The sequence below is a fragment of the Pelodiscus sinensis genome, chromosome 7, assembly GCF_049634645.1.
Source record: "Pelodiscus sinensis isolate JC-2024 chromosome 7, ASM4963464v1, whole genome shotgun sequence".
NCBI classification, from domain to species: Eukaryota; Metazoa; Chordata; order Testudines; family Trionychidae; genus Pelodiscus; species Pelodiscus sinensis.
In genome coordinates this window covers 1,348,786-1,373,766 of record NC_134717.1, presented here as the reverse complement: position 1 = coordinate 1,373,766, position 24,981 = coordinate 1,348,786, and the positions used below count along the sequence as shown (strand labels likewise).

General features: G+C 68.1%; 1 protein-coding gene across 1 annotated transcript; it reads left to right on the top strand.

Moving 5' to 3' along the window:
* The first annotated feature begins 497 nt into the window (after positions 1–497).
* On the top strand, positions 498–24,784 carry RUFY4 (RUN and FYVE domain containing 4). The gene is made up of 13 exons (XM_075932994.1): positions 498–619; positions 1,849–2,053; positions 4,838–4,901; positions 5,969–6,075; positions 9,219–9,344; positions 10,878–10,984; positions 11,564–11,707; positions 14,078–14,138; positions 14,795–16,654; positions 17,478–17,584; positions 18,558–18,704; positions 21,706–21,837; positions 23,489–24,784. Exons 3-13 carry the CDS (start codon positions 4,856–4,858, stop codon positions 23,589–23,591), a joined length of 2,940 nt encoding a protein of 979 aa, XP_075789109.1. The 5' UTR covers positions 498–619; positions 1,849–2,053; positions 4,838–4,855; the 3' UTR covers positions 23,592–24,784.
* Positions 24,785–24,981: the final 197 nt, after the last annotated feature.

The window sequence follows — 24,981 nt, the reverse complement described above, 5'->3', positions numbered from 1 at the left end:
GGGCCCCTGCAGGGGATGCCCTGGATACCCTGGAGCGGGACTGGGGCAGATGGAGCTTTGCCCAAAGCTCGGCCAGTCCCCCCACCCCCCACCCTGCAGACCCTGCCCCCCCCAGCCCTGCCAGTGCCCCCCACTCCCGCCCCACAGCCCCTGCCAGCCCAGCCCTGCCCCCCCAGCCCTGCCAGTGCCCCCCACTCCTGCCCCACAGCCCCTGCCAGTCCCGCCCTGCCCCCCACAGCCCTGCCAGTGCCCCCCACTCCCACCCCACAGCCCCTGCCTGCCCGGCCCTGCCCCCCCCCAGCCCTGCCAGTGCCCCCCACTCCTGCCCCACAGCCCCTGCCAGTCCCGCCCTGCCCCCCACAGCCCTGCCAGTGCCCCCCACTCCCACCCCACAGCCCCTGCCAGCCCGGCCCTGGTCCCTTCCCTCTGCACCTGCTGCTCCTTCTTGCTCTGACTCGGCGGGGAGGGAGCCAGGCGGGTCCCCGCGCCACTTCCTGCTTTCGCTTTGCAGGTGGCGAGTGGCAGCCTGGGGAGTAGCTCCGGGGACCCCTCCAGCCCTGCTCCCAGCTCCCTCCCCCTCCCCCGCCCCCCACCCCACCTCACCTACCGGCTGACACAGGTAGGAGACGTTTGGCTGCCCCAGGGCAGGGCCAGACTCGGGAACCGGCTGTGGGGCTCCTGCTGCAGGGGGCAGGGCAGAGGGGCCCGGGGAAGCAGCTGGGGAGGGGAGAGGATCCCTGCCCCCTGCCCCCTGCCATTGGGGGGGCCCAGATCCCCCAGATGCCCAACTGGGACTGCGGCATGGGCTGGGCCAGCACCCGCAGCCGCTGCCAGGAGATCGGGGAGCCCTGGCCCAGCACCCCCACCCCCAGGGCTGGATGCAGGCTGAGCGTTGCCCGGGGAGCAGGGCAGAGCTAAGGGGGTGCTTGCCCCTGTTCTAGGAACCCCCCCCCGCCCAACCCTGAGCTCCTGCTGGCAGCTGTTTCTGCAATGCCCGGCGTGGGGCACCCGCCCGGCAGCACCCGCTCCCCTCTGCCAGCAGCTCCGAGCTGGGGGGCCCTGCCAGGCTGGGCGCCCGGGGTTTCTACGGGGGCTGCCCCCGTGGGCAGTGCCATCGGCGCCTGCTGCCGCGGTGGGTTTGAACCCGCCCTGTCCCGAGCATGGCAGCCCCAGTGCCCCGCTGGGCGTCCCCATGGGCCAGCACTGAGCTCAGAGGCACCAGCCCCCCAGCCGCTGCTCCTGTCCCCCGAGCCTGGAGTAGGGCCGGGCTGTGCACCCACGTCTGCCTTGCGGGAGGAGGACGGTGGCAGGCCACAGCCCGGCCGGGGCACTGCTCGGCTGCAGGGAGAAGGCTCGTCCACCCACAGGCGTCAGGGCAGGAGCTGAGCACCAGCTGGGGTCAGCCTCTGGGCCGAAGGCTGAGTGTGGGCTGGCTGGCCTGGCGCCCAGCGCTGGCCTCTCTCGGTGACCCGACGCCGGAGCAGAGGGGCTGGTGGGGTCGCAGAACGCCTGGGGGCCCTGCGGGTGCAGCCCCAAGGGGCTCTCCGAGGGCACCCCTGGGTGAGGCCTCCCGTCCTGCAGTGGCGTCTGGCCGGAGCTGCCCCGGGCAGGGCAGGACACATGCCACGGCGGAGAGGGGCCCCTACGGACGGACCCGGCTCACCCCGGGTGTGGTGCCGCCTGGATGGGGGGCGAGCGGGGTTCAGGCTCTGCCTCCGTGTGGCTGGGACCGACCGTGCCCCATCCAGCATCCGTGTCCCATGAGCCCCCCTTCCCGCCCCCCCAGCTGGCCAGGCAGAGCCGGCTCCTTCCCACGTCCGCCTGCTCTGTTTCATTTCCCCCCTGCAGATATTTTGGGCCGGGCCGCTGGGCTCCTGCTGGGATGGGACCCCGGGGGTTCCTCTTTGCGCACAGCTCACGCCCCGCACTTCCTCCTTGGGAAGCGGCGACTCCCACATGAAAGGAGAAGCAGCCCACACGTGGCACGGAGCCCCGGGAACCATTAGCCGGCCCAGCGGCACCGCGCCGGCCTCCCCGCACAGATCCCCGGCAGGTGAGCCTCGGAGCCAGGGACGCAGACAGGACGGGCCTGGGACGCGGAGTTAACCACTAGCCCAGGCTGCCCCCCCTTGAGCCCCGAGGGCCCGACCCCTCCATGGGAACAGAGCCAGCGGTGCTGTCCGGAGGGGGCCAGCTCAGCTCAGGCCGGAGTTCCTGGCCGGGCTTGCATGCGGGGGGGAGGGGAGTCTCACTGCGGGACAGCCTGGAAGCCCCCCGGGATACAGACAGCTCCCCCCCTGCACAGCCAGCTCCCCCCAGCACAGCCAGCTCCCCCGCAGCACAGACAGCTCCCCCCCCTGCACACACAGCTCCCCCCCCTGCACAGCCAGCTCCCTCTGGCACAGACAGCTCCCCCCTAGCACAGACAGCTCCCCCCCCTGCACAGACAGCTCCCCCCCCCCCAGCACAGCCAGCTCCCTCTGGCACAGACAGCTCCCCCCTAGCACAGACAGCTCCCCCCCTGCACACACAGCTCCCCCCCCTGCACAGACAGCTCCCCCCCTGCACACACAGCTCCCCCCCCAGCACAGCCAGCTCCCCCCCTAGCACAGACAGCTCCCCCCCTGCACAGCCAGCTCCCCCCAGCACAGCCAGCTCCCTCTGGCACAGACAGCTCCCCCCCAGCACAGATAGCTCCCCCCTACCACAGACAGCTCCCCCCAGCACAGCCAGCTCCCTCTGGCACAGACAGCTCCCCCCAGCACAGCCAGCTCCCCCCCGTCACAGACAGCCCCCCCTGCACAGCCAGCTCCCCCCTAGCACAGCCAGCTCCCTCTGGCACAGACAGCTCCCCCCTAGCACAGCCAATTCCCCCACTGCACAAACAGCTTCCCCCCAGAACATACAGCTCCCCCCCCCCCCAGGGTGAGGACGCTGACAGAGCAGGTAGGAGCACAACCTTGGGGTGGTACCAGCCCCCAGCCCCGCCCATGGGGTCACCAGGGCCTGCTAAGTCTGCGGGGGAGAAATCAGCCAGGATACGTCTCTCGCCGCCCCCGGGGCGCCCCCCCAAAGGGCCCGGCGGCCTTCGTGCTGCTCTCCTGGGTCTCCCGGCTTTCCCCAGGGTGCTGGCTGCCCGGCTCCGTCTGGGCCTCCCAGGCCAGCTGCTGAGGAGAGCCGGGAGCCCCACGCAGCCCTGGGGTGCCAGCAGCCACCAGCAGCTGTGCCGGGGTGTCCCACCGGGGTGTCCCACTGGGCTGGCTCAACCCCCCCACCAGGGCCCTGCAGCCCTTCCCCCTCCCTGCGGCTGGCTGCACTTCAAAGCGTTTCCCCGCCCCGGGTCATATTAGTCACCTTTGCTCAGGAGGCCTGGGGGCTTTCCAGCAGGTGGGAGGGGCAGAGCCAGGCATCGGGGTGACGTGAGGTGGGGGGCAGGACTCTCTGGGGGGCAGGGTCCGCTGGTGGGAGGCAGCTCAGGGCTGGGCTGGCAGGGAGGGGTTGGTCACCACAGGATAAGGGCCCACTACTGCTGCCAGCTAACGGAGCTGCTCCTGCAGCGCTAGCCGATGGGGGGCTGCCGGAGAAAGGGGTGTTTGAGTGGCTGCCCTGTCCCCTGCCACTCAGCTCAGCTCCCCGGGTTGTTGGCCGGCGGGCGCAGCTTGCCGAGGGGCTGGGCGGGGTGGGGTCATGCCAGCTCAGCCCGCCGCACGGCTGGGAGGGGCCGCGTGCGGGCGCCCTCTGGGCCGGGCATGGGAAGGGCTCTCCTGCACCCAGCCTCTGCCCGGGGCCTCGGAGGGCTGGGTGGTCGCTCGGAGCCCACCTGGTTGGAGCAGCGGGTGGCTGAGGGGGACCAAGGGGGGAGGGAGCGACTGGGGGTCCCCTTTTGCCTGTAGCCCCTCCCCCGCCGATGCCCAGTGATGTGACACCATCACGGCCCTGCACGGGGCCATCACAGCTGGGCAGGGCATCGTAGACTGGGGTGCTACCCTGACATCATCCCCTCGGCCCCCCATCACGCTGTCAGTGTACCCCCACCCCGCCGGCCACCCCCCGGCACTGCCGGAATATTCCCCACCCCACGGCACACCCCGCTAGCCCCTCGGTAGCCCCCCAGCACTGCCGGAATATCCCCCACCCCGCGGCACACCCCGCCAGCCCCTCGGTAGCCCCCCAGCACTGCCGGAATATCCCCCACCCCGCGGCACACCCCGCCAGCCCCTCGGTAGCCCCCCAGCACTGCCGGAATATCCCCCACCCCGCGGCACACCCCGCCAGCCCCTCGGTGGCCCCCCAGCAGCGGCAGAATATCCTCCACCCCCCGGCACCATTGCAATATCCCCCACCCCACGGCACACACCGCCAGCCGCTCGCGGCCCCCTGGCACCGGCAGAATAGCCCCCACCCCGTGACACACCCCGCCAGCCCCTCGGTGGCCCCCCAGAAGTGGCGGAATATCCCCCACCCCATGGCACACCCTGCCAGCCACCCCCTGACACCACTGGAATATCCCCCACCCCTCGGCACACCCCGCCAGCCCCTCGGTAGCCCCCCAGCACTGCCGGAATATCCCCCACCCCGCGGCACACCCCGCCAGCCCCTCGGTGGCCCCCCAGCAGCGGCAGAATATCCTCCACCCCCCGGCACCATTGCAATATCCCCCACCCCACGGCACACACCGCCAGCCCCTCGCGACCCCCTGGGCCTTGCCGCACCACCACACAGCTCTCCTGGGGGCAGCGCAGGGTCCCGGCCAAGGGCCGAGACAGACCCACAGCACTGGGGCTCGCCGCCCCTCGCCGCCCCTCGCCGCCCCGTAACCCGGTTTGTCCCGTTGCAGGCCAGCGGGGCGGGCGCCATGGCGGGCGCGGGAGAACTGCTCCGCGTGATTCAGGACTTAAGGAGTAAGTGTGACCGCGACCCCCCCACACAGGAGGGGCTGGGCCACACCCGGCGGGTGCCACGCTGGCACCAGGGCAGCGGCTGCCAGGCTGGCTCAGCCCAGAGAGCTGCTCTGCCCGGCAGACACTGGGGCAGGGGGACGCGCCTGGCCTCCGCGTACCCCTGCCAGGAGCCAGCGGGAATGGGGGGGGGCTCTGGGATCTGGCAGCTGTGGGGATGGGGGGTACAGATGGGAACTAGCAGGGGTGGCTGGCCAGGGCCGGGTGGCTGGGCGGGTAGGGAGCCGGGGCAGCTGGGGGGTGACTCAGGGACTGGCCAGGAGTGAGTCAGGGGCTGGCCAGGAGTGAGTCAGAGGGACGCCGTGGGGTGCAGGCCGGGCCTGCCGGGCAGAGCTGCTCCGCAGGGGACACAGCCAGGCCTGGGCTCCGAATTCCCACCGCGCCCTGTGACTCTCCCCCGGCTCACGACTCTCCCGGGGCCGTCGCTTTCCTGCCCCCCGGACAGGCCCCGCTGCAGCGCCCAGCCCCGGCCCTGGGCAGGCCTGTCCCTGCCGGACAGAGGAGCCGTCCCCGTCCCCCAGACCCTTCTCTGGGAGGCTCCATCACTGAGCCCGGGGCCCCCTCTCAGGCGGGTTTGCCGGCCTGTCCCAGCGCCAGGCTCCTGCCAGCCCTGCGGGTGCTGGGAGGGGGGTCAGGCCAGCATGCGGTGTGGGGGTACAGATGGAACTACAGGGGGTGGCTGCCCGGGGCCGGGTCACTGGGCGGGTAGGGAGCCGGGGTGGCTGGGGGACTGCCGGACTGCTCCCCACTTCCTTCCCCCACCTTTTTCTGAGAGCTTCTCCCTTGTCTGCTCCCCTGCCCCTCTCCCTGCCGCTGGGCCGCGGCTGCTCCCCCGGGCCAGGCGGCTGGGCTCGCCCCTTTCTCTCCTCTGGGCTCTGGGGGCACAGACTGTCCGATGTGTCCACGCGGCCGCCGGGCGCCGTGCCCAGCAGCAAGGGCGGGATCGGGCCCCCACAGGCTGCCTGGCTGCCCTGGGCGTCGCCCGCTCACGGCTCCCCTCTCCCTTCCAGGCACCGTGCGGGAGCTTAGGCAGAGCTACAAGGAGCGGAGCTTGCCGGTCACCGACGGCAGCCGGGAGCTGCACCGGCTCTGTGCCCAGCTGGAGTTCCTGCTGCAGGTACTCAGGCCACCCCCCCTCCACCCCGGCGCCCCAGGCTCTGTCCATGGGCCCGGCCCCTCCCCACCCTGCAGCCTCGGCTCTCTCAGGAGCAGGCTTTGGAAACCCTTGTGCCAAGACCCCCAGCATGTGGGTGTGGTGCCATTCCACTCCAGAGTGGCCAGGCTGGCCGAGAACTGCCCGATAGATCTTACGGGATCTAAAAATCCCAAAGGAGTCGTATACAAAGTGGAAACTAGCGCAAATGACAAAGGAGGAATAGAAGCAAACAACAGAGGTGCGCAGGGGCGAGCTTAGAAAGGCAAAGGCGCAAAAGGAGCTCAGGCTAGCTACAGACCTACAGGGGAACAAGGAGACATTCTACAAGTATATTGGAAGCAAGAGGCAGACCAAGGACGGGGTCAGCCCATTGCTCAGTGAGGAGGCAGAAACAATACCAGGAAACTTGGAAATGGCAGAGGTGCTTCATGACTTCTTTGGAGTTTTCACCAAGAAGTCGGATGATGAAGGGAGGCCGAACATAGTGAATGTTAGTGGGAACAGGGTAGCTTCAGAAGTTAAAATAGGAAAACAAGAAGTTAAAAAGTTGCTTAGACAAGTTAGATGTCTGCAAGTTACTAGGGCCTAATGAAATGCGTACGACAATACTCAAGGAGCTGCTAGAGGAGGTATCTGAGCCGTTAGCTATCACCTTTCAACGGTTATGGAAGACGGGAGAGATTCCAGAGGACTGGAAAAGGGCAAATCTAATGCCCAGCTATAAAAAGGGAAATAAGAACAACCCAGGGAAATACAGACCAGTCAGTGTAACGTCTGTGCCAGGGCAGATAATGGAGCAGGGAATTAAGGAATTAATCTACAAACATCTGGGAGCTAATAAGGTGCTAGGGAATAGCCAGCATGGGTTTGTAAAGAACAAATCACGTCAAACCACTCGGATAGATTTCTTTGCTAGGATAACGAGTCTTGTGGCTAAGGGAGAAGCGGCGGACGTGGGATACCTAGACTTTAGTAAGGCATTTGACGCAGTCTCACATGATCTTATCAGTAAACTAGGCAAATACAACTTAGAAGGGGCTACTATAAGGTGGGTGCATAAGTGGCCGGATAATAACCATTCTCCGAGAGTAGTTATTAACAGTTCACAGTCCTGCTGGGAGGGCACCACACGTGGGGTTCCACAGGGGTCTGTTTCGGGACCGGTTCTGTTCAACATCTTCATCAACGATTTAGCTATTGGCATAGAGAGGACGCTTAGGAAGTTTGCAGCTGATCCCGAGCTGGGAGGGGTGGCGAGTGCTCTGGAGGATGGGTCAGAATTCAGACTGATCTGGACACACTGGAAAAATGGGCTGAGGTCAACAGGATGAAGTTTAATGAGGTCAAATGCAAAGTGCTGCACTTAGGAAGGAACAGTCATAGAATCCGAGGGTTGGCAGAGACCTCAGGAGGCATCGAGTCCAGCCCCTGCCCAAAGCAGGACCAATCCCAACTCAATCATCCCAGCCAGGGCTTGGTCAAGCAGGGACTTAAACCCCTCTAGGGATGGAGACTCCACCCCCTCCCTAGGGAACCCAGCCCAGCGCTTCCCCACCCGCCTAGGGAAACTGTTTTTCCTAATCTCCAACCTAGACCTCCCCCACTGCAACTTGAGCCCATTGCTCCTTGTTCTGCATCTGCCCCCACTGAGAACAGCCTCTCTCCAGCCTCTTTGGAAACCCCCTTCAGGAAGTTGAAGGCTGCTCTCAAATCCCCCCTCACTCTTCTCTTCTGCAGACTGAACAGACCCAAATCCCTCAGCCTCTCCTCGTAGGTCATGTGCTCCAGCCCCCGAATCATTTCTGTTGCCCCCCACTGGACCCTCTCTAATGTGTCCACAACCTTCCTGTAGTCGGGGCCCAGAACTGGACACAAGACTCCGGATGTGGCCTCACCAGAGCTGAATAAAGGGGAATAATGACATCTCTGGATCTGCTGGCAACACTCCTCTTAATGCACCTAATATGCCATTCGCCTTCATGGCTACAAGGGCGCCCTGTTGACTCATCTCCAGCGTCTCGTCCACTGGAATCCCCCGGTTCACGTGCACAGAAGGGAAGTGACTTCTAGGCAGGAGTCCTGCAGAAAGGGACCTAGGGGTCAGAGTGGCCCACAAGCTCAATATGAGTCACCAGTGTGACCCTGGTGCAAAAAAAGCCAACGTGATATTTAAGAGCAGGTTGGACAGACACTTGTCAGGGATGCCTAGACCATAGGATCCCAAACTGGGGGGGGCGCGTAAAGAGAATCCAGGGGGGTGCGAGGTGTCCCAGGCAGACTTCAAAATGACCACCTTAAAAGGGCAATGCCTGCTCTGCTCTTAAAAAGGCAACTTTTTTTTTTTTTTTTTTGTTGCTCAATGAGTAATACTGCTATTTGGGAGGGCAGGCGTGAGGGTTTCTCAAAAATCAAAAAGGGGGTGTGATGCCAAAACGTTTGGAAATCACTGGTCTAGACGGTGCTTGGTCCTGCCATGAGGGCAGGGGGCTGCACTCAATGACCTCGTGAGGTCCCTTCCAGTTCTAGGGTTCTCTGAATCTATGAGCGACATCCCTGGAATGTGCCCCCCATGCCCTCACCCTGCTAGGGCAGCGAGGGCTGGGATCTTCTGGGGGGGAGGCAGGCTACCGGCTAGGCTTCAGGCTGGCCCCTAGCCGCAGCTGGGTATATGGGGGGACATCGTCCCATGTAATGACACGGGGGGCTTTGATCACCAGAGGCAGGCCAGTTTCAGGACCCCCATGCCGCAGACAGGGAAACCGAGGCACAGAGCAGGCAAGGGGCTCCCCAAGGATCACTGGGCGAACGCCTGATCTCTTCAGCTGCCGCAGACAGGATATTGGGTTGGACAGGCCTTTGCTCTGACCCACTCTGGCCATTCGGAGGCTCCGATGATGGCCTCCCGGGAACAGGGGCACAGCCAGCGAGGCGTGTGGGCAGCACCAGTCCCGGGCGCGCAGGGGGAGCCCCGGGCGAACCCCAGGCCTCCTGTCCACAGGCCTAAGCAACTGCCACAGAGAAACGCCCCTGCCTGCCGACTCGGCGCCCTGCCCGGGCTGGCCCAAGGCCTGGCGCTCACGGCTGCCTCTGCTCGCCCCGCTTAGTTTGACCTGAAGGAGAAGAGGAGTTTCTTCGGGCAGCGCCGGGACTACTGGGACTTCCTGTGCCAGGGCCTGGCGAGCCAGCGCCAGGGCCACGAGGGCGTGCGGTTCGTCAGCTCCCTGGAGAAGGTGAGGCGGGCACAGGGCCAGGAGCAGCCGGGTCTCCTTGGGGGGTCTCGGTACATGGGCCAGTGCGTGGCCTCGTGCCGGGTGCTGGAGACGTCGCGCTTCCTTCCTGGCCTGCTGGGGCTAGCCCAGCCAGCACTGGGCTCCCCATAACAACTCGGCCAGTACCCCTCACTCCCGCCCCACAGCCCCCGCCGGCCCACCCTGCCGGTGCCCCTCACTCCCGCCCCACAGCCCCCACTGGCCCACCCTGCCGGTGCCCCTCACTCCCGCCCCACAGCCCCCGCCGGCCCACCCTGCCGGTGCCCCTCACTCCCGCCCCACAGCCCCCGCCGGCCCAGCCCTGCCGGTGCCCCTCACTCCCGCCCCACAGCCCCCGCCGGCCCACCCTGCCGGTGCCCCTCACTCCCGCCCCACAGCCCCCACTGGCCCAGCCCTGCCGGTGCCCCTCACTCCCGCCCCACAGCCCCCGCCGGCCCACCCTGCCGGTGCCCCTCACTCCCGCCCCACAGCCCCCGCCGGCCCACCCTGCCGGTGCCCCTCACTCCCGCCCCACAGCCCCCGCCGGCCCACCCTGCCGGTGCCCCTCACTCCCGCCCCACAGCCCCCACTGGCCCAGCCCTGCCGGTGCCCCTCACTCCTGCCCCACAGCCCCCGCCGGCCCACCCTGCCGGTGCCCCTCACTCCCCATCTGCAGCCCCCACCAGCCCAGCCCTGCCGGTGCCCCTCACTCCCCAGCTGCAGCCCCCACCAGCCCAGCCCTGCTGATGCCCCTCACTCCTGACCCACAGCCCCTGCCGGCCCAGCACTGCCCCCAGCCCTGCTGATGCCCCTCACTCCTGACCCATAGCCCCCGCTGGCCCAGCACTGCCCCCAGCCCTGCAGGTGCCCCTCACTCCCTATCTGCAGCCCCCACCAGCCCAGCCCTGCCGATGCCCCTCACTCCTGACCCACAGCCCCTGCCGGCCCAGCACTGCCCCCAGCCCTGCCGGTGCCCCTCACTCCCCATCTGCAGCCCCCACCAGCCCAGCCCTGCTGATGCCCCTCACTGCTGACCCACAGCCCCCGCTGGCCCAGCACTGCCCCCAGCCCTGCCGGTGCCCCTCACTCCCCATCTGCAGCCCCCACCAGCCCAGCCCTGCCGATGCCCCTCACTGCTGACCCACAGCCCCCGCTGGCCCAGCACTGCCCCCAGCCCTGCCGGTGCCCCTCACTCCCCATCTGCAGCCCCCACCAGCCCAGCCCTGCTGATGCCCCTCACTGCTGACCCACAGCCCCTGGGCTTCTCATACTGCCGCACTCCCAGCTCTGCTGCCCCCCCAGCCAACCTAGGAGAACACTGAACCGTGCTGCCGGCCTATATCTCAGCCCCACCCGCCCTTCCAGGAGCCTTCTCTCCCCATCCCTGTGGGCCGGGGCCCTCGCGTGCCAGCTGGGGAACGTGGCGGCTGGACGGACGGGCGGGAGTGTGGCTCAGAGCAGGCGCTGAGGGACCCTCCCGTGGCTAATGGCTCTGACCCTCCCGTGTGCCCACAGCTCCGGACCCCCGTGGGGAAAGGCCGCTCCTTCCTGCGCTACTGCCTGGTGCACCGGCAGCTGGCCGAGTCCCTGCAGCTCTGTTTCCTGGACCCCCAGACAACCAGGTGAGGGGCCCGGTGGGGAGGGGGCCAGGGTGCGTCTACACTGTGCCAGGAGCGACCCTCCCCGCCCGGCCCCCAGCCTGCAGTGCCAGGGCCAGCCGTCGGCCGGCGCGGGGGCTGGGTTGAGCGCGGCTCCGCAGCTCAGTGTGGCTCCGGGTGGCGGGTTCACGGCCGGGCCTGCAAGCCGGCAGCCCCTCTGCCTAGGAGGGAGAAGTGCAAATGCCAGGCAAGGAGGCAGGAGCCGTGGGTTCCTAGCTCTGCCGCTGACACCCCGTGAGCATTGTCCCCCGGACTCCGGGCCTCAGTTTCCCCATCGGAAGCGACTAGGGAGGAGGAAGGTCGAAGGCAGCGTGCAAAGGGGGGTGTCAGCAGAGCAGCTCAGCTCCCCCCCGTGTGAGTTTCCTGCAAGAGGACAGATTCTGAGCCCCCCGCTCCCCGGAAGGGGCGGGTGCCACGAAGCGCAGCAGGCGCCGCATTGGGTCCGGCCAGGCCCCCCCGGACCAGCGGCTTGCTAGCTAGCGGGGCGCCCCGGCCGGGCAGGGGCTGGCTGGTATTCCTGGGCCCCCTGGTGTGTTGCTGCAGCGAGTGGTACTACGCCCGGAGCCCCTTCCTGCACCCGCACCTGCGGGCCGACGTCATGGGCTGCCTGTACGAGCTGGACGGCATCGCCTTCCACCTGGCCCTGCGCAGAGCCGACCTGGACGCCGCCTGGCCCATGGCCTCTGAGTGAGTGGGGGCGGGGCGCTTTGGGGCTGGGGCGGGGCGCAAACGGACACCCACTAGAGAAACTTCCCACCCCCAGATCTACTGTGCCCTTCGCCCGCCCCACAGCCCTGGGCTCCCCCCGGCCTGCCAGTGCCCCCCACTCCCGCCCCACAGCCCCGGCCCACCCAGCCCTGGGCTCCCCCCGGCCTGCCAGTGCCCCCCACTCCCAACCCACAGCCCCTGCCCACCCAGCCCTGGGCTCCCCCCGGTCCTGCCAGTGCCCCCCACTCCCGCCCCACAGCCCCGGCCCACCCAGCCCTGGGCTCCCCCCGGCCTGCCAGTGCCCCCCACTCCCAACCCACAGCCCCTGCCCACCCAGCCCTGGGCTCCCCCCGGCCTGCCAGTGCCCCCCACTCCCGCCCCACAGCCCCGGCCCACCCAGCCCTGGGCTCCCCCCGGCCTGCCAGTGCCCCCCACTCCCAACCCACAGCCCCTGCCCACCCAGCCCTGGGCTCCCCCCGGTCCTGCCAGTGCCCCCCACTCCTGCCCCACAGCCCCTGCCAGCCCAGCCCTGGGCTCCCCCCCCCACCCTGCCAGTGCCCCTCACTCCCAACCCCCAGCCCCTGCCAGCCCAGCCCTGGGCTCCCCCCCCACCCTGCCAGTGCCCCTCACTCCCAACCCCCAGCCCCTGCCAGCCCAGCCCTGGGCTCCCCCCCCACCCTGCCAGTGCCCCCACTCCTGACCCCCAGTCCCTGCCAGCCCAGCCCTGGGCTCCCCCCCCCCACCCTGCCAGTGCCCCCACTCCTGACCCCCAGTCCCTGCCAGCCCAGCCCTGGGCTCCCCCCCCACCCTGCCAGTGCCCCCACTCCTGACCCCCAGTCCCTGCCAGCCCAGCCCTGGGCTCCCCCCCCCCCCACCCTGCCAGTGCCCCTCACTCCCAACCCCCAGCCCCTGCCAGCCCAGCCCTGGGCTCCCCCCCCACCCTGCCAGTGCCCCCACTCCTGACCCCAGTCCCTGCCAGCCCAGCCCTATCCCCCAGCTCCCCTCACTCCTGACCCACAGCCCCTGCCAGCCCAATCCTGTCCCTCCCCACTCCCCCGAGTGGCCGCACGTCAGGGTAGGCCCCAGTCAGGCCGGCTACCAGGCTACGTCTGCCCCATCTAGCTGTTCTCGTGGTCTCACCGCGCCTGCCCCTCTGCACCCAGATCCAGACCAGGCTGGAACCAGTTCGGTCTTTTACCTGCTCATCCAAGGAGGCTGGAGAGAGGCTGTTCTCAGTGGTGGCAGATGGCAGAACAAGGAGCAATGGTCTCAAGTTGCAGTGGGGGAGGTCTAGGGTGGAGATTAGGAAAAACTCTTTCCCTAGGCGGGTGGGGAAGCGCTGGGCTGGTTCCCTGGGGAGGGGGTGGAGTCTCCATCCCTAGAGGGGTTTAAGTCCCGGCTGGACCAAGCCTGGCTGGGCTGATTGAGTCGGGTTGGTCCTGCCGTGGGCAGGGGGCTGGACTCGATGACTCCTGGGGTCTCCTCCAGCCCTGGGGTTCTAGGATTCTCTCCCCGGCGGCTGTGGCTTGACTCCAGCCCACTGAAAGAGGCAGAGGGGAGGAAAGGGTTAATCCCTCGCAGCCTAGGCACCCTGGGGAGAATTGCACCTCTGGGTGTCTCTGCCGCAGGGAGAGGGGGGCTCCCAGGGAGTCACCTCGCTCTGCCCCCCCCCCTTTCAGACAGAGGGTTTCATGGATGTTTGAACCCCACCAAGGCTCTTCTCAGGCCCCTCCGGCCTGGCAGCCCTTTGTCTGCTGTCCAGGTCAGCAGAGGCCGCTCGCCCTCCCATCCGTCCGTCCATCCTTCCCCTGCTCAGTGGCCGGGTCACAGAGTCCCCTCTCTCCCCTTCGTCCTCCCCTGGCCAGAACCCATAGTCCCCAGGTCACCGCTCGCTAGGGCCCCCCATCGCCAGGCAGGCCCTGGTTGCCAGGCAGGGCCACACCAGGCCCTTGGCAACAGCAAAGTCCTCTCCCGATTACCTGGGCAGCACACAGGGAAACTGAGGCACGGCCCATGCAACACGCTGAGACAAAACCCCGCTTCATTATGCGCCCCATCGCAGATGACAGGGAAAGGGGGGGGGGCTCGGGCAGGAATTTCACCCCGATAAGATGGGGGGGACCAGGGCAGCTTTATCCGGCGTCCAGCTGCAGCGTCACCTCTGCGGGGCTCTCCCGCTGTCAGCGCCCCCTGCAGCGCAGGCCGGGCGTCGGCCGCTCCCCGGGGCAGGACTCGGGTTTAGCTGGCTCTTTCAGGCTGCGGTGTCGGGGGAGGTCGGAGCCGCGGGGGCAGCTGGGAGGTGCGGGGAGCCCCTGCCAGGCTGTTACCCGGCACGTTTGTTTCCTGCAGGACGCTCTTGAGACCCGCCAGCCACAGCCCCGTGGGCAGCCAGGAGGGGACGGGCTGGCCGGTAGGTGGTTCGCCTAGCGAACACGCCGTGTCGTTCATTGCTGGCGCTGCATTTCCATAGCACCCCCGGTGCAGGCGGTGCCTTGCCTGCCAGCCGGGCCCCCAAGCTCTCTGGCAACTCAGACCGAGTCTGCTGGCCCCCCCAGCTCCCCGCTCCGAGCGGTGCTGCCTCCCAGCATGCCTTGCTGCTGCCGCTCTGCGGGCGCGGCGTACCCGAGCTGCCTGGCGGGGGCGGGAACCCATGAAATGCAAATGCAATCCAAGGAGGCAGGACCCGTGGGTTCCCAGCTCTGCCGCTGACACCCCGTGCGAATTGTCTCCCGGGCCTCAGTTTCCCCATCAGAAGCGATTAGGGAGGAGGAAGGGTCGGGCAAGAGCTCAGGCGTCCTTACGGCGCAAACGGTGCCTCAGCTCAGGGCAGCTGCACCTCCCTTGAGTCTGATGAGGTGGGGTCATCCGAGTGCTCCGGTGCTGGGTTGCCAGGGAGACCGAACCCGGGCCCTCCAGCTCCAGCGCCCCGGGCCCTGCCACCGGAGCGAAGAGACCCCACCCGTTTTCCTCCTAGCCACAAATGGGGCCCAGACCCGCGTCTCCTCATGCGTCTTGGCTCCGGGCTGGGCCTGGCTCTCTCTCCGCTCTCTTCTCCCTCTGCTGCAGGTGGGCAGCCCAGCCGGAGACTGTGGGACGCACGCCGGAGCCAGCAAAGGACCCCAGGAGGGGCTGGGCGGCCAATCCCCGGAGCTTCATGCGGACGGGCAGCTCCAGCCCACACTGGAAGAGCCACCGGTGGCCTCTTTGGACGATGGGAAGCCACGGAGCTGGGTGGTGGCTGGAGAAGGGATGCCGGAAGCTGAGCTCTGGAGGGCTAATGCCCAGCTGCAGCTGCAGGTGGAGGCGCTGGGCAGGGAGCTACAATGCAGCCTGGCAGCTGCCCGGGACCTGGAGTCCCGCTTGGCTCAGCAGGAGCAGCGCCACGGCGAGGAGCGAGAGAGGCTGCGGCAGGAGGCCGTCCAGCGCTGCAGCCAGGCGCCGGAGCCAGCCAGGCGGCTCCGGGAGCAGCAGGACTCCTGGGGAGACCGCCTGGAGGAGGTGGAGCCGCTGCGGAGCGCCCCGAGGCAGCAACTGGCCCGGAGGGAGGAAGAGACAGCGTCCCTGGAGGCAGGCCGGGCGCAGGAGCCGGCGGAGCTGGAGGCCAGGCTGGCGGAGGGGGAGAGGTGCCAACAGGAGCGGCTTTCCCAGGCACCGCGTGACGCCGAGCGAGAGGCGGCCGCCGCGGCCTCCCAGCACCAGGCGGCTCAGGCCTCTGCCCAGGCCCTGGAGGAAGCCGAGCGGCGGCTCAGGGCGCTGGAGGCAGAGAGGAGGAGGCACCTGGCGGAAGCAGAGGCCCAGGAGCTGAGGCAGGAGCAGCTGCTGTTGCAGAGCCAGCGGCTCCAGGAGAAGCTGCGGGTGAGCGAGGAGCGGCTGGAGGAGAAGGAGGCCCAGCTGGCGGCTTTGCAGAGCCAGCTCAGCCAGACGCAGCAGGGAGAGCCCGGCGGTCGCCCCCCACTCAGCCCAGAGGACGAGACGTCCCAGAGGGTGGAGAGCAGGCTCCGGCAGGCCGAGCTGCAGGCCGTGGGGCTGAGGGAGAAGCTAGAGCGGGGCCTGTTGGAGAGAAGGGAGCTGGAGAAGGAGCGAGAGGCCCTGCTGGAGTCTGCCGTGTCTCAGGGGCAGAGCCTGGCAGCTGCCCGGCTGGAAACCGAGGAGCTCCGGAAAGAGCTGGCCGGGCAGCAGGAGCAAATCAGCCACCTCCAGGCGGCTCTGGAGCGCGCGGAGGGGGCCCTGGCGCACAAGGAGGCAGAGGTGCGGGGTCTGCAGCGGGAGCTGGAGGGGCAGTCGGCCAAGCTGCGGGACGCCCTGTCGGGAAGCGCCGCGTTGGCCAGCCAGCTGGCGGAGGCGGCTGCGGGCCGAGCGAGCGAGAAGGCCCAGCAGGAGGCGCGAGGCACGGAGCACGCTGGGCGCGAGAGGGCGGGAGCCGAACTGCGAGGGCGGCTGGCGGAGGGCGAGGAGCAAATGCGCATGGAGAGAGAGGCCCTGGTCGGGCAAGCGCAAGCCACAGCGGCGGCCGGGGAGAGCCGGGAGGTGGCGCAGCTCCGGGCCGAGCTGCAGGAGCTGAGGGCCCGGAGCCAGCGGGAGGAAACCCGGCTGCAGGAAGCGCTGGCCACGGCCCAGGGGGAACGGGACAGGTTGGCACGGCAGGAGGAGGAGAGCGACGGGCTGATGCTGGCGCTCCGGCGCCAGGTGCAGGAGCTGGGCCTGGAGAAGGGCAGAGCCGCGGCGGAGCTGGAGCAGGTGGGGGGCGGACGACAGCCGCACGCCGGGGAGGAGGAGCCCGGGTGGCTGGCCAGAGGAAGCGGGGCAGTGGAGGAGAAGGCGGCTGGAGCAGCGGGGCCGCCGACGGAGGACCTGAGAGCCGTGGCCCCGCGGGAAAAGGCCAGCCCAGAGCGGACACCAAGGAAGGGTGATGAGAAGACGGTGAAGGTAGGGACTGGCCGTTCGAAGGGACGTCCATGGGGCTGGAGCACAGTGGGGCAGGGAAAATGTGTGTGTGGGGCGGGGACTCCATGGGAAATACTGAGTTTTCAGCAAAAAAAATCAAACCACAAAATACTCCTATTCAGACAAGTGGCTGCAGTGCATCATGGGTATTGTAGTGTGGCGGCCTTATTCAGCCACTCACCTCTCTAGCCTAGATCCCTGGTCAAACTACATTTCCCATGGTGCACCATTGTCCCCCCCCCCGGGAGGGGACACTGCATTATGGGCATGAGAGGGCTGTACTGCAGTGCATGATGGGCATTGTAGTTCAAGTGACTCATTTGGCCTTTCATGTGTATGGCTGCCCTGCGCTCTCTCGTATGACTACATCTCCCATAATGCACCAGGATCTCCCTTCTGGGGGGGCGGCACTGTCACATGGTTGTGGTGCATAAGAAGGGCCAGACCAGGTCAGACCAAAGGTCCATCCAGCCCAGTGTCCTGTCTGCCCACAGTGGCCAGCACCAGATGCCCCAGAGGGAGGGAACAGAACAGCTAATCCTCACGTGATCCCTCCCCTGACACTCACCTCCAGACAAACAGAGGCTGGGACGCCATTCCTACCCATCCTAGCTAGCAGCCATTGATGGACCTAACCTCCAGGAATCTATCCAGCTCTTTTTGGAACCCTGTTAAAGTCCTGGCCTGCACAACATCCTCTGGCAAGGAGTTCCACAGGTTGACTGTGTGCTGCGGTGCATCATGGGAGATGTAGTCCTGCTGGGGAGCCCAGGCCTGGCCTCACATTAGTGCTTTCCCATGCTAGCATCTGACCGCCAGTCTGGAGAAGGCGCTGGGGGAAGCCCAGCAGAAAGCGCAGCTGCTAAAGGCCAAGGAAGAGGCAGTGAAGCACCTGGAGGAGCAGCTGGGCAGGTAGGAGAGTCACTGAGCCCGGCCGTGCCCTGTGCACCCTGTGTCACATGGTGTGGGGGCCCCCAGGCCTTGGCATCCCCCACAGCACCCAGCTGATTCTGACCTCGCTTACCCAGCAGGGAAAGAGGCAAGGTACCACTGAGCCCAGTGGCATGGGGGAGGCAGGGGGGCAGAATGGGGTCCAGCGAGAAGCTGGCAAAGAGCCAGGATAGTAAATCAGGTGGGGTCTCTGCAGGCCAGATACTGTGGTGATGGGCACCTTAGAAATGCTGACAGCCAGGGGTCACATGTCCCCCTTGCTACAAGCCAATCAGACGAGAGCCCGAGAGCCGACTCCCCCACACAGCGGCCAATGGGAGGATGCACAGCCTCCGACAGTGGGGCTGCACAGGGCGGGTGGGCCAGGAGGACCGGACACGGGGCTCCCCGGAGAACTGCAGGGCGGGACGGAGGCGCCTGGTGCCCCCCGGGGATCTGGCGTCCCCTTGTCCTTCCTTAGCAGCGAGCCCGGGCGCGGTGGCACCTCCCCTTTGTGCGAGGCAGGGTGTCTGGGGAGAGCCAGAGACGCTGGGGGGTGGATGGCAAGCAACAGCCTTCCCGTAGCTTCCCGCCCGCTGTGGGGCTGGCCCTGGGGGCTGGAGCCTGGTCCGGGGGGGGTGAGTCCAGCGTTGCCCCCCGGCGGCCTCTGTGACCCGAAACTCAGACTGGTCCTAATGCTCTCGCCCGCTGCTGCTCGGGGCGCCCAGGCCTGGCCGGGGGGCGTTATCCTGCCAGATCCCCAGGGAGTCTCCGGGCCTGGCCGAGACCCAGAGGGAAAACCGAGCCCCATGTCAGCCCCTCAGGCCTCGAGGAGCCGCAGAGAGCACCAACCCCACGGCTCCCAGCCCCCAGGGCTCCTGCCCTCCATGCCGGGGTATCGCCTGCCCCAGCCGGCCCCGTGCAGCCCCCCGCCCTCACGCCTTCTCTCCCCCAGGGCCCGGCAGGACGGGGAGCGGCTCGGGCTGGCGCTGCAGCAGGCGCAGCGGGAAGCGGAGGAGCGGGACAGGAGCCACCGAGGGCAGCTGGCCGAGCAGCAGGAGCTCGTCCGGGACATGAAGGGCCGGCTGCTGGAGCTGCTCCGGTGAGCGAACGCGGGTGGGGGGCAGTGGGACGGGGGGGGGGACAGCTCCGTCAGGCCACCAGGGCTGCTTGTGGCCGGGGGGAATTCCCCAAACTGCCTTCGCCGTGGGAGCTGGGGCCGGGGCGGAGGGGATACAGCCTCCCTGCTCCCTCGTTTGGAAACGTCCGTCTGCAGCCCCCGCGATCCCAGCCCCCCGACACCCAGCCCTGCCGGTGTCCCCCACTCCCCTCCCAGCCCTGCGATCCCAGCCCCCTGACACCCAGCCCTGCCGGTGCCCCCCACGCCCCTCCCGCAGCCCCTGCGATCCCAGCCCCGAGCCCCCCGACACCCAGCCCTGCGATCCCAGCCCCCTGACACCCAGCCCTGCCGGTGCCCCCCACTCCCCTCCTGAAGCCCCCGCGATCCCAGCCCCGAGCCCCCCGACACCCAGCCCTGCCAGAGCCCCCCACACCCCTCCTGCAGCCCCTGCCAGCCCGGTCCTGGGCTCCCCTGGAGCCGCGCTCCGAGCTGCCTACGCTGGGTTGGTTCTGTGAGGAGCACAAGGGGGAACTGGGCTAGGAAGCACCGAGCTGGCTCTCGCTGGCCAGCAGGGGGCGCTGGCACCCCACGGGGCCAGACCTGGGGCCCAGCCCCCTCCGGACTCACCTTCCAGCCCGGGCTCCGGCTCTGCCTTTCCCCACAGCGTGGCCCCTCCGGCTGCCGCTCACGGTGCTGCCAGGGGCTCTGCAGACGCAAGGGCCCAGCTCCGTCGGCTGGCCACGGGGTCGGACGCGCGCTGCCCCCGCCGTGTCCTGGCGCTGACGGGGCCGAGCCGGGGGAGTGCCGTCTGCGGCGCCCCAGAGCAGCACAGAGCTCGCCGGGGACCCCGGGGCTGAGCCGGAGCCGGGCACTGGGTCGGCTCAGCCCCCAGCTGCTGGCAGAGGGGCCGAGCCGTAGCGGAGGGACCCTTGTCGCTGTCACCGGTTTCAAACGACTTTGCGCATCCCCAGAGAGCTGCTGCCCCGGCCTTTCCTCTGTCGACGCCAGCTTGGCTTCCTAGCCCTGGCGTCTCCCGCCGGCTGCAGCCCCGGGGTGTTAGCCTCCCTCGTGTTCCTCGCCCTTCTCTGCCCCTTTTCCAGTGGCACACGTCGGGTCTGGCCACGGGGCCCCCAGGACGGCAGCCGTACTCCTGGGGCGGGTGACCCCGGACTTGCACAGCCTTTTCTCTCGGCTCCTCGGGCCCTTTGCTAACGGTGCCTACCAGTCTGTTCGCTTTCCGGCTCCCGCTGCCCGCCGAGGGGGTGTCTTCCGAGAACCGTCCGCGGCGCCCCCGAGCGGTGGGACCAGCTGCGGCAGACCCCGCTGTCTCACACGGGTGGCTGGGACTGCCCTTGCCAGCGTGCGTTGCGGGGCACCGTTGTCGGGGGCAGAGTGTCTCTGACGGGGTGCGTGCGACAACGCAGGGGGGCATTGCGCGTGCACACCAGCCGCTGGCCAGCACCACGGCCGTTTGGGTGCGGTCACTGTGGCTGGGCCTGAGCCGTGGGCATTGTGTAACTCACCTCCAAAGCGTGTGTCTCCAACGGCCGCCCCACGGAGAGGGTAACCGCCAGCCACCGCAGCCCCCAAACGCCTGGATTCATGCAGCCTGGGGGCCTGTCTACTGCTTGGGGACAGCAAGGGGGCTAACGCTGAACTGTGGGGACGAGTCCTGCCAAAAGGGATCTAGGGGCCAGAGGGGGTCACAAGCAGTGGGACACTGTGGCAAAAAAAAGCAAATACAATTCTGGGCTGTATTAACAAGAGTGTGGTGAGCAAGACCCGAGGAGTCGTTCTTCCGCTCTGCTCTGGGCTGGTCAGGCCTCCGCTGGAGTCTCGTGGCCAGTTCTGGGCCTCGCATCTCAGGAAAAATGTGGAGAAATCGGTCCAGAGAAGAGCAACAAGACTGATGAAAGGTCTGGAGAACGTGAGCGAGGAGGGAAGCCTGAAAGAATTGGGCTTGTGGGGTTTAGAAAAGAGCAGGCTGAGCGGGGACAGGAGAGCAGCTTTCTAGTATCTAAAAGGGTGTCACAGAGAGGAGGGAGAAAAATTGTTCTCCTTGGCCTCTGAGGACGGGACAAGAAGCAATGGGCTTAAACTGCAGCAAGGGAGGTTTAGGTTGGACATTAGGAAAAACTTCCCACCTGTCAGGTGGTTAAACACTGCGGCTACGTCTACACTGGCATGATTTTCCGAAAATGCTTTGAACGGAAAAGTTTTCTGTTAAAAGCATTTTCGGAAAAGCCCGTCTAGATTGGCAGGATGCTTTTCCGGAAAAGCACTTTTTGTGGAAAAGCATCCGTGGCCAATCTAGACGCGCTTTTCCGCAAAAAAGCCCCGATCGCCATTTTCGCCATCGGGTTTTTTTTGCGGAAAACAGTCCTGTGCTGTCTACACTGGCCCTTTGGTGCAAAAGTCTTTCGGAAAAAGACTTTTGCCCGAACGGGAGCAGCATAGTTTTTCCGGAAAATCACTGACAATCTTACATGAGATCGTCAATGCTTTTCCGGAAATTCAAGCAGCCAGTGTAGACAGCTGGCAAGTTTTTCCGGAAAAGCGGCTGATTTTCCGGAAAAACTGGCCAGTCTAGACACAGCCTGGAATAAATTGCCTGGGGGCATTGTGGAATCTCCATCCCTGGAGATATTCGGGAGCAGGTTGGACACACACCTGTCAGGGATGGTCCGGGTGGTGCTGGGTCCTGCCGTGAGGGCCGAGGGCCGGAGTGGATCACCTCCTGCGGCCCCTTCCAGTTCTAGCAGTTCGACAGCAGCCCTGTGGCTCCAGATGGCACCGCGTAGCTTTGGCAAGGGACGGGCAGGCGACATGCCCGCTGCTGTGATGGGGGGGGCTGCCAGCCCCTGGCCGCAGGGGGTGGGGGAGCGTCGCGGGGAGGCCTGGGAGGTGGCCCTGGGGCTCGGCGGGGCTGGCAGGGGAGGAGCTGGGGCACCCCAGGAGAGGAGTGACGGACCCTCCCCCCCAGGGAGAAGGACGCCCTGTGGCAGAAGACAGAGGGCATCCACCCCCAGGCGCCCGCCATCATGCCCCGGGGACTCGGCCTGTGTGCCCGCTGCAGCCAGGCCTTCGGGTGCCTGTCCCGCAAGTTCCAGTGCAGGTGAGGGGCCCAGGCCGCGGGGAGGGGGCGGCAGCTGGGGGGAGAGGCCGCTGGGAACGGAGCCTGTGCCAAGGCATCAGGCTGTGGGAGTGTGTCAGGGTTATCCTGCCCCCTGCCCCACAGCGCTATGCCCCCCCGCCCCACAGCGCTATGCCCCCCCGCCCAGCCCTGCCCCACAGCGCTATGCCCCCCCTGCCCCACAGCGCTATGCCCCCCCGCCCAGCCCTGCCCCACAGCGCTATGCCCCCCTGCCCAGCCCTGCCCCACAGCGCTATGCCCCCCTGCCCCACAGCGCTATGCCCCCCCGCCCAGCCCTGCCCCACAGTGCTATGCCCCCCCTGCCCCACAGCGCTATGCCCCCCCGCCCAGCCCTGCCCCACAGTGCTATGCCCCCCCTGCCCCACAGCGCTATGCCCCCCCGCCCAGCCCTGCCCCACAGCGCTATGCCCCCCCTGCCCCACAGCGCTATGCCCCCCCGCCCAGCCCTGCCCCACAGTGCTATGCCCCCCCTGCCCCACAGCGCTATGCCCCCCCGCCCAGCCCTGCCCCACAGCACTATGCCCCCCCGCCCAGCCCTGCCCCACAGTGCTATGCCCCCCCTGCCCCACAGCGCTATGCCCCCCCGCCCAGCCCTGCCCCACAGCGCTATGCCCCCCCTGCCCCACAGCGCTATGCCCCCCCGCCCAGCCCTGCCCCACAGCGCTATGCCCCCCCTGCCCCACAGCGCTATGCCCCCCCGCCCAGCCCTGCCCCACAGCGCTATGCCCCCCTGCCCAGCCCTGCCCCACAGCGCTATGCCCCCCCTGCCCCACAGCGCTATGCCCCCCCGCCCAGCCCTGCCCCACAGCGCTATGCCCCCCTGCCCAGCCCTGCCCCACAGCGCTATGCCCCCCCTGCCCCACAGCGCTATGCCCCCCCGCCCAGCCCTGCCCCACAGCGCTATGCCCCCCCTGCCCAGCCCTGCCCCACAGCGCTATGCCCCCCCTGCCCCACAGCGCTATGCCCCCCCGCCCAGCCCTGCCCCACAGCGCTATGCCCCCCCTGCCCAGCCCTGCCCCACAGCGCTATGCCCCCCCGCCCAGCCCTGCCCCACAGCGCTATGCCCCCCCTGCCCCACAGCGCTATGCCCCCCCGCCCAGCCCTGCCCCACAGCGCTATGCCCCCCCTGCCCCACAGCGCTATGCCCCCCCGCCCAGCCCTGCCCCACAGCGCTATGCCCCCCCGCCCAGCCCTGCCCCACAGCGCTATGCCCCCCTGCCCAGCCCTGCCCCACAGCGCTATGCCCCCCCGCCCAGCCCTGCCCCACAGCGCTATGCCCCCCCTGCCCCACAGCGCTATGCCCCCCCGCCCAGCCCTGCCCCACAGCGCTATGCCCCCCCGCCCAGCCCTGCCCCACAGTGCTATGCCCCCCCTGCCCCACAGCGCTATGCCCCCCCGCCCAGCCCTGCCCCACAGCGCTATGCCCCCCCGCCCAGCCCTGCCCCCCAGCGCTATGGGGTCTCCCCCGCTTAGCAGCGTTATGGGGGTTCCGTCCGCCCCAGTGAAAGCCGCGGGGCGGGATCCGTTCTCTGGCTGCGGGGCGAGGGGGGCCGGGCGGGCAGCTGGTGGTGGGGGCCGCGTGCGTGGCGTGACCGCCCGGCTCTCTCCGCAGGCTGTGCCAAGGCACCGTCTGCCAGGCCTGCTCGGTGCGGAGTGGCCGGTGGCAGCGCTGCTGTCTGCTCTGCTGGCAGAAGAGGAATTTCAAGGGCACGTGAGCAGGCTCTCCGCCCGCCCTCCGCCGCGGCCCGTGCGCCCTGCACCGACCTGCCTCCCCGGGTGGGAACGGGGCACCTGGGACCCGCCTGCGCCCCGCTGGAATCTCCCGGGCTGGGCCTGCGGCCTGTCCCCGGAGCATGGTCCCGTGCAGCGACCCGACCGCGTCCGGCGTCCCAGCCAGCCGGGCCATCCTGCCTCCAGCGGCTGAGCTGTCCCGGCCCTTCCACCCCGCAGACGCCGTAGAGTGACTGGCAGTCGGGCATGTTCTAGCCCCCTCTAGTGGCTGGGCCACCTCGAGGATAACAACCTACTACTGCTGACAGGGTGGGTCAAGCGGGAAGGGGCCGGGTGGCCCACACTTGTGGCGGGAGCCGGGCTGTTAGCGAAGGGCTCCCATCGGTGAAAGGAGACCCGGCCCCGCAGGGCTTCCGATGGCCAATTACACTCAGCAAAGCCGCTCTGTGTGTTGTCTCACGGCGGGGTTTGCAGGCCGACGGGCACAGGGAGAGGTGCGTGGTGCCGCCGGGGGAGGCGGCAGGGCTGGCGCTCACGCCCCAGGAGTGCGGCGGTTTAGCAGCAAGTCGCGGCTGCCCGTGTCTGGAGACTGGTCTGCTGGGGGCCTGCCCCCTCCCCTTCCAAAGCCCTCGACCTCTCGGGCTTTGGTGCACATGGCCACAGGGGGGTAACAGCCTGCTACTTCCTCGCAGCGGAGGGAGCGAGCCCTTAGCTCCAGGGGCAGGGGCTTGTGCTGTGGATGCAGAAAGACCTGGGGGCGGCTCCCTGGGGGTGTCCCTGGGGGTTGGGGACAGCGAGGGGAAGAGGGACCTCACAGCTGAGAGGCTGGCCATGGTGGCTTCCCCGGCACCCTGCCAGGGGCCTGTCAGCTGAGGGGGGTGGGCACCCAGTTACACGCTCCCACGGGTAAACCGAGGGCAGCTGGTCTGACGGCACCAGGTCCTGCCCCTAGCGAGGTGCCCTGTCACCCTGCCTGGCAGCCCCTCGGCGCGACGCGTGGGACGGGGCGCGGGAGACGCCTCTTGGCCAACACCCCAGCGACGTTTCCTGGCCCGATTGCAGCAAATCGTGACGGGCTCAGTTGGGCAACGGGGTTCCCAGCCACCGGTACAGACCAGCCCCCCCGCCACCAGTGGGAGCTGGTCCCTAAGGGGGTGGGAAGGCCCAGCCAGTCCGTAAGGGGGGTGGGAAGGCCCGGCCGGTCCGTAAGGGGGGGTGGGAAGGCCCGGCCGGTCCGTAAGGGGGGGTGGGAAGGCCCGGCCGGTCCGTAAGGGGGGGTGGGAAGGCCCGGCCGGTCCGTAAGGGGGGGTGGGAAGGCCCGGCCGGTCCGTAAGGGGGGGTGGGAAGGCCCGGACGGTCCGTAAGGGGGGTGGG

Coding starts and splice junctions, on each gene's coding strand:
- RUFY4 (XM_075932994.1), top strand. CDS start 4,856: ATGGCGGGCGCGGGAGAACTGCTCCGCGTGATTCAGGACTTAAGGA. Junction 9,345..10,877: donor TCGTCAGCTCCCTGGAGAAG/GTGAGGCGGGCA, acceptor GTGTGCCCACAG/CTCCGGACCCCCGTGGGGAA. Junction 18,705..21,705: donor CGGCTGCTGGAGCTGCTCCG/GTGAGCGAACGC, acceptor CCTCCCCCCCAG/GGAGAAGGACGCCCTGTGGC.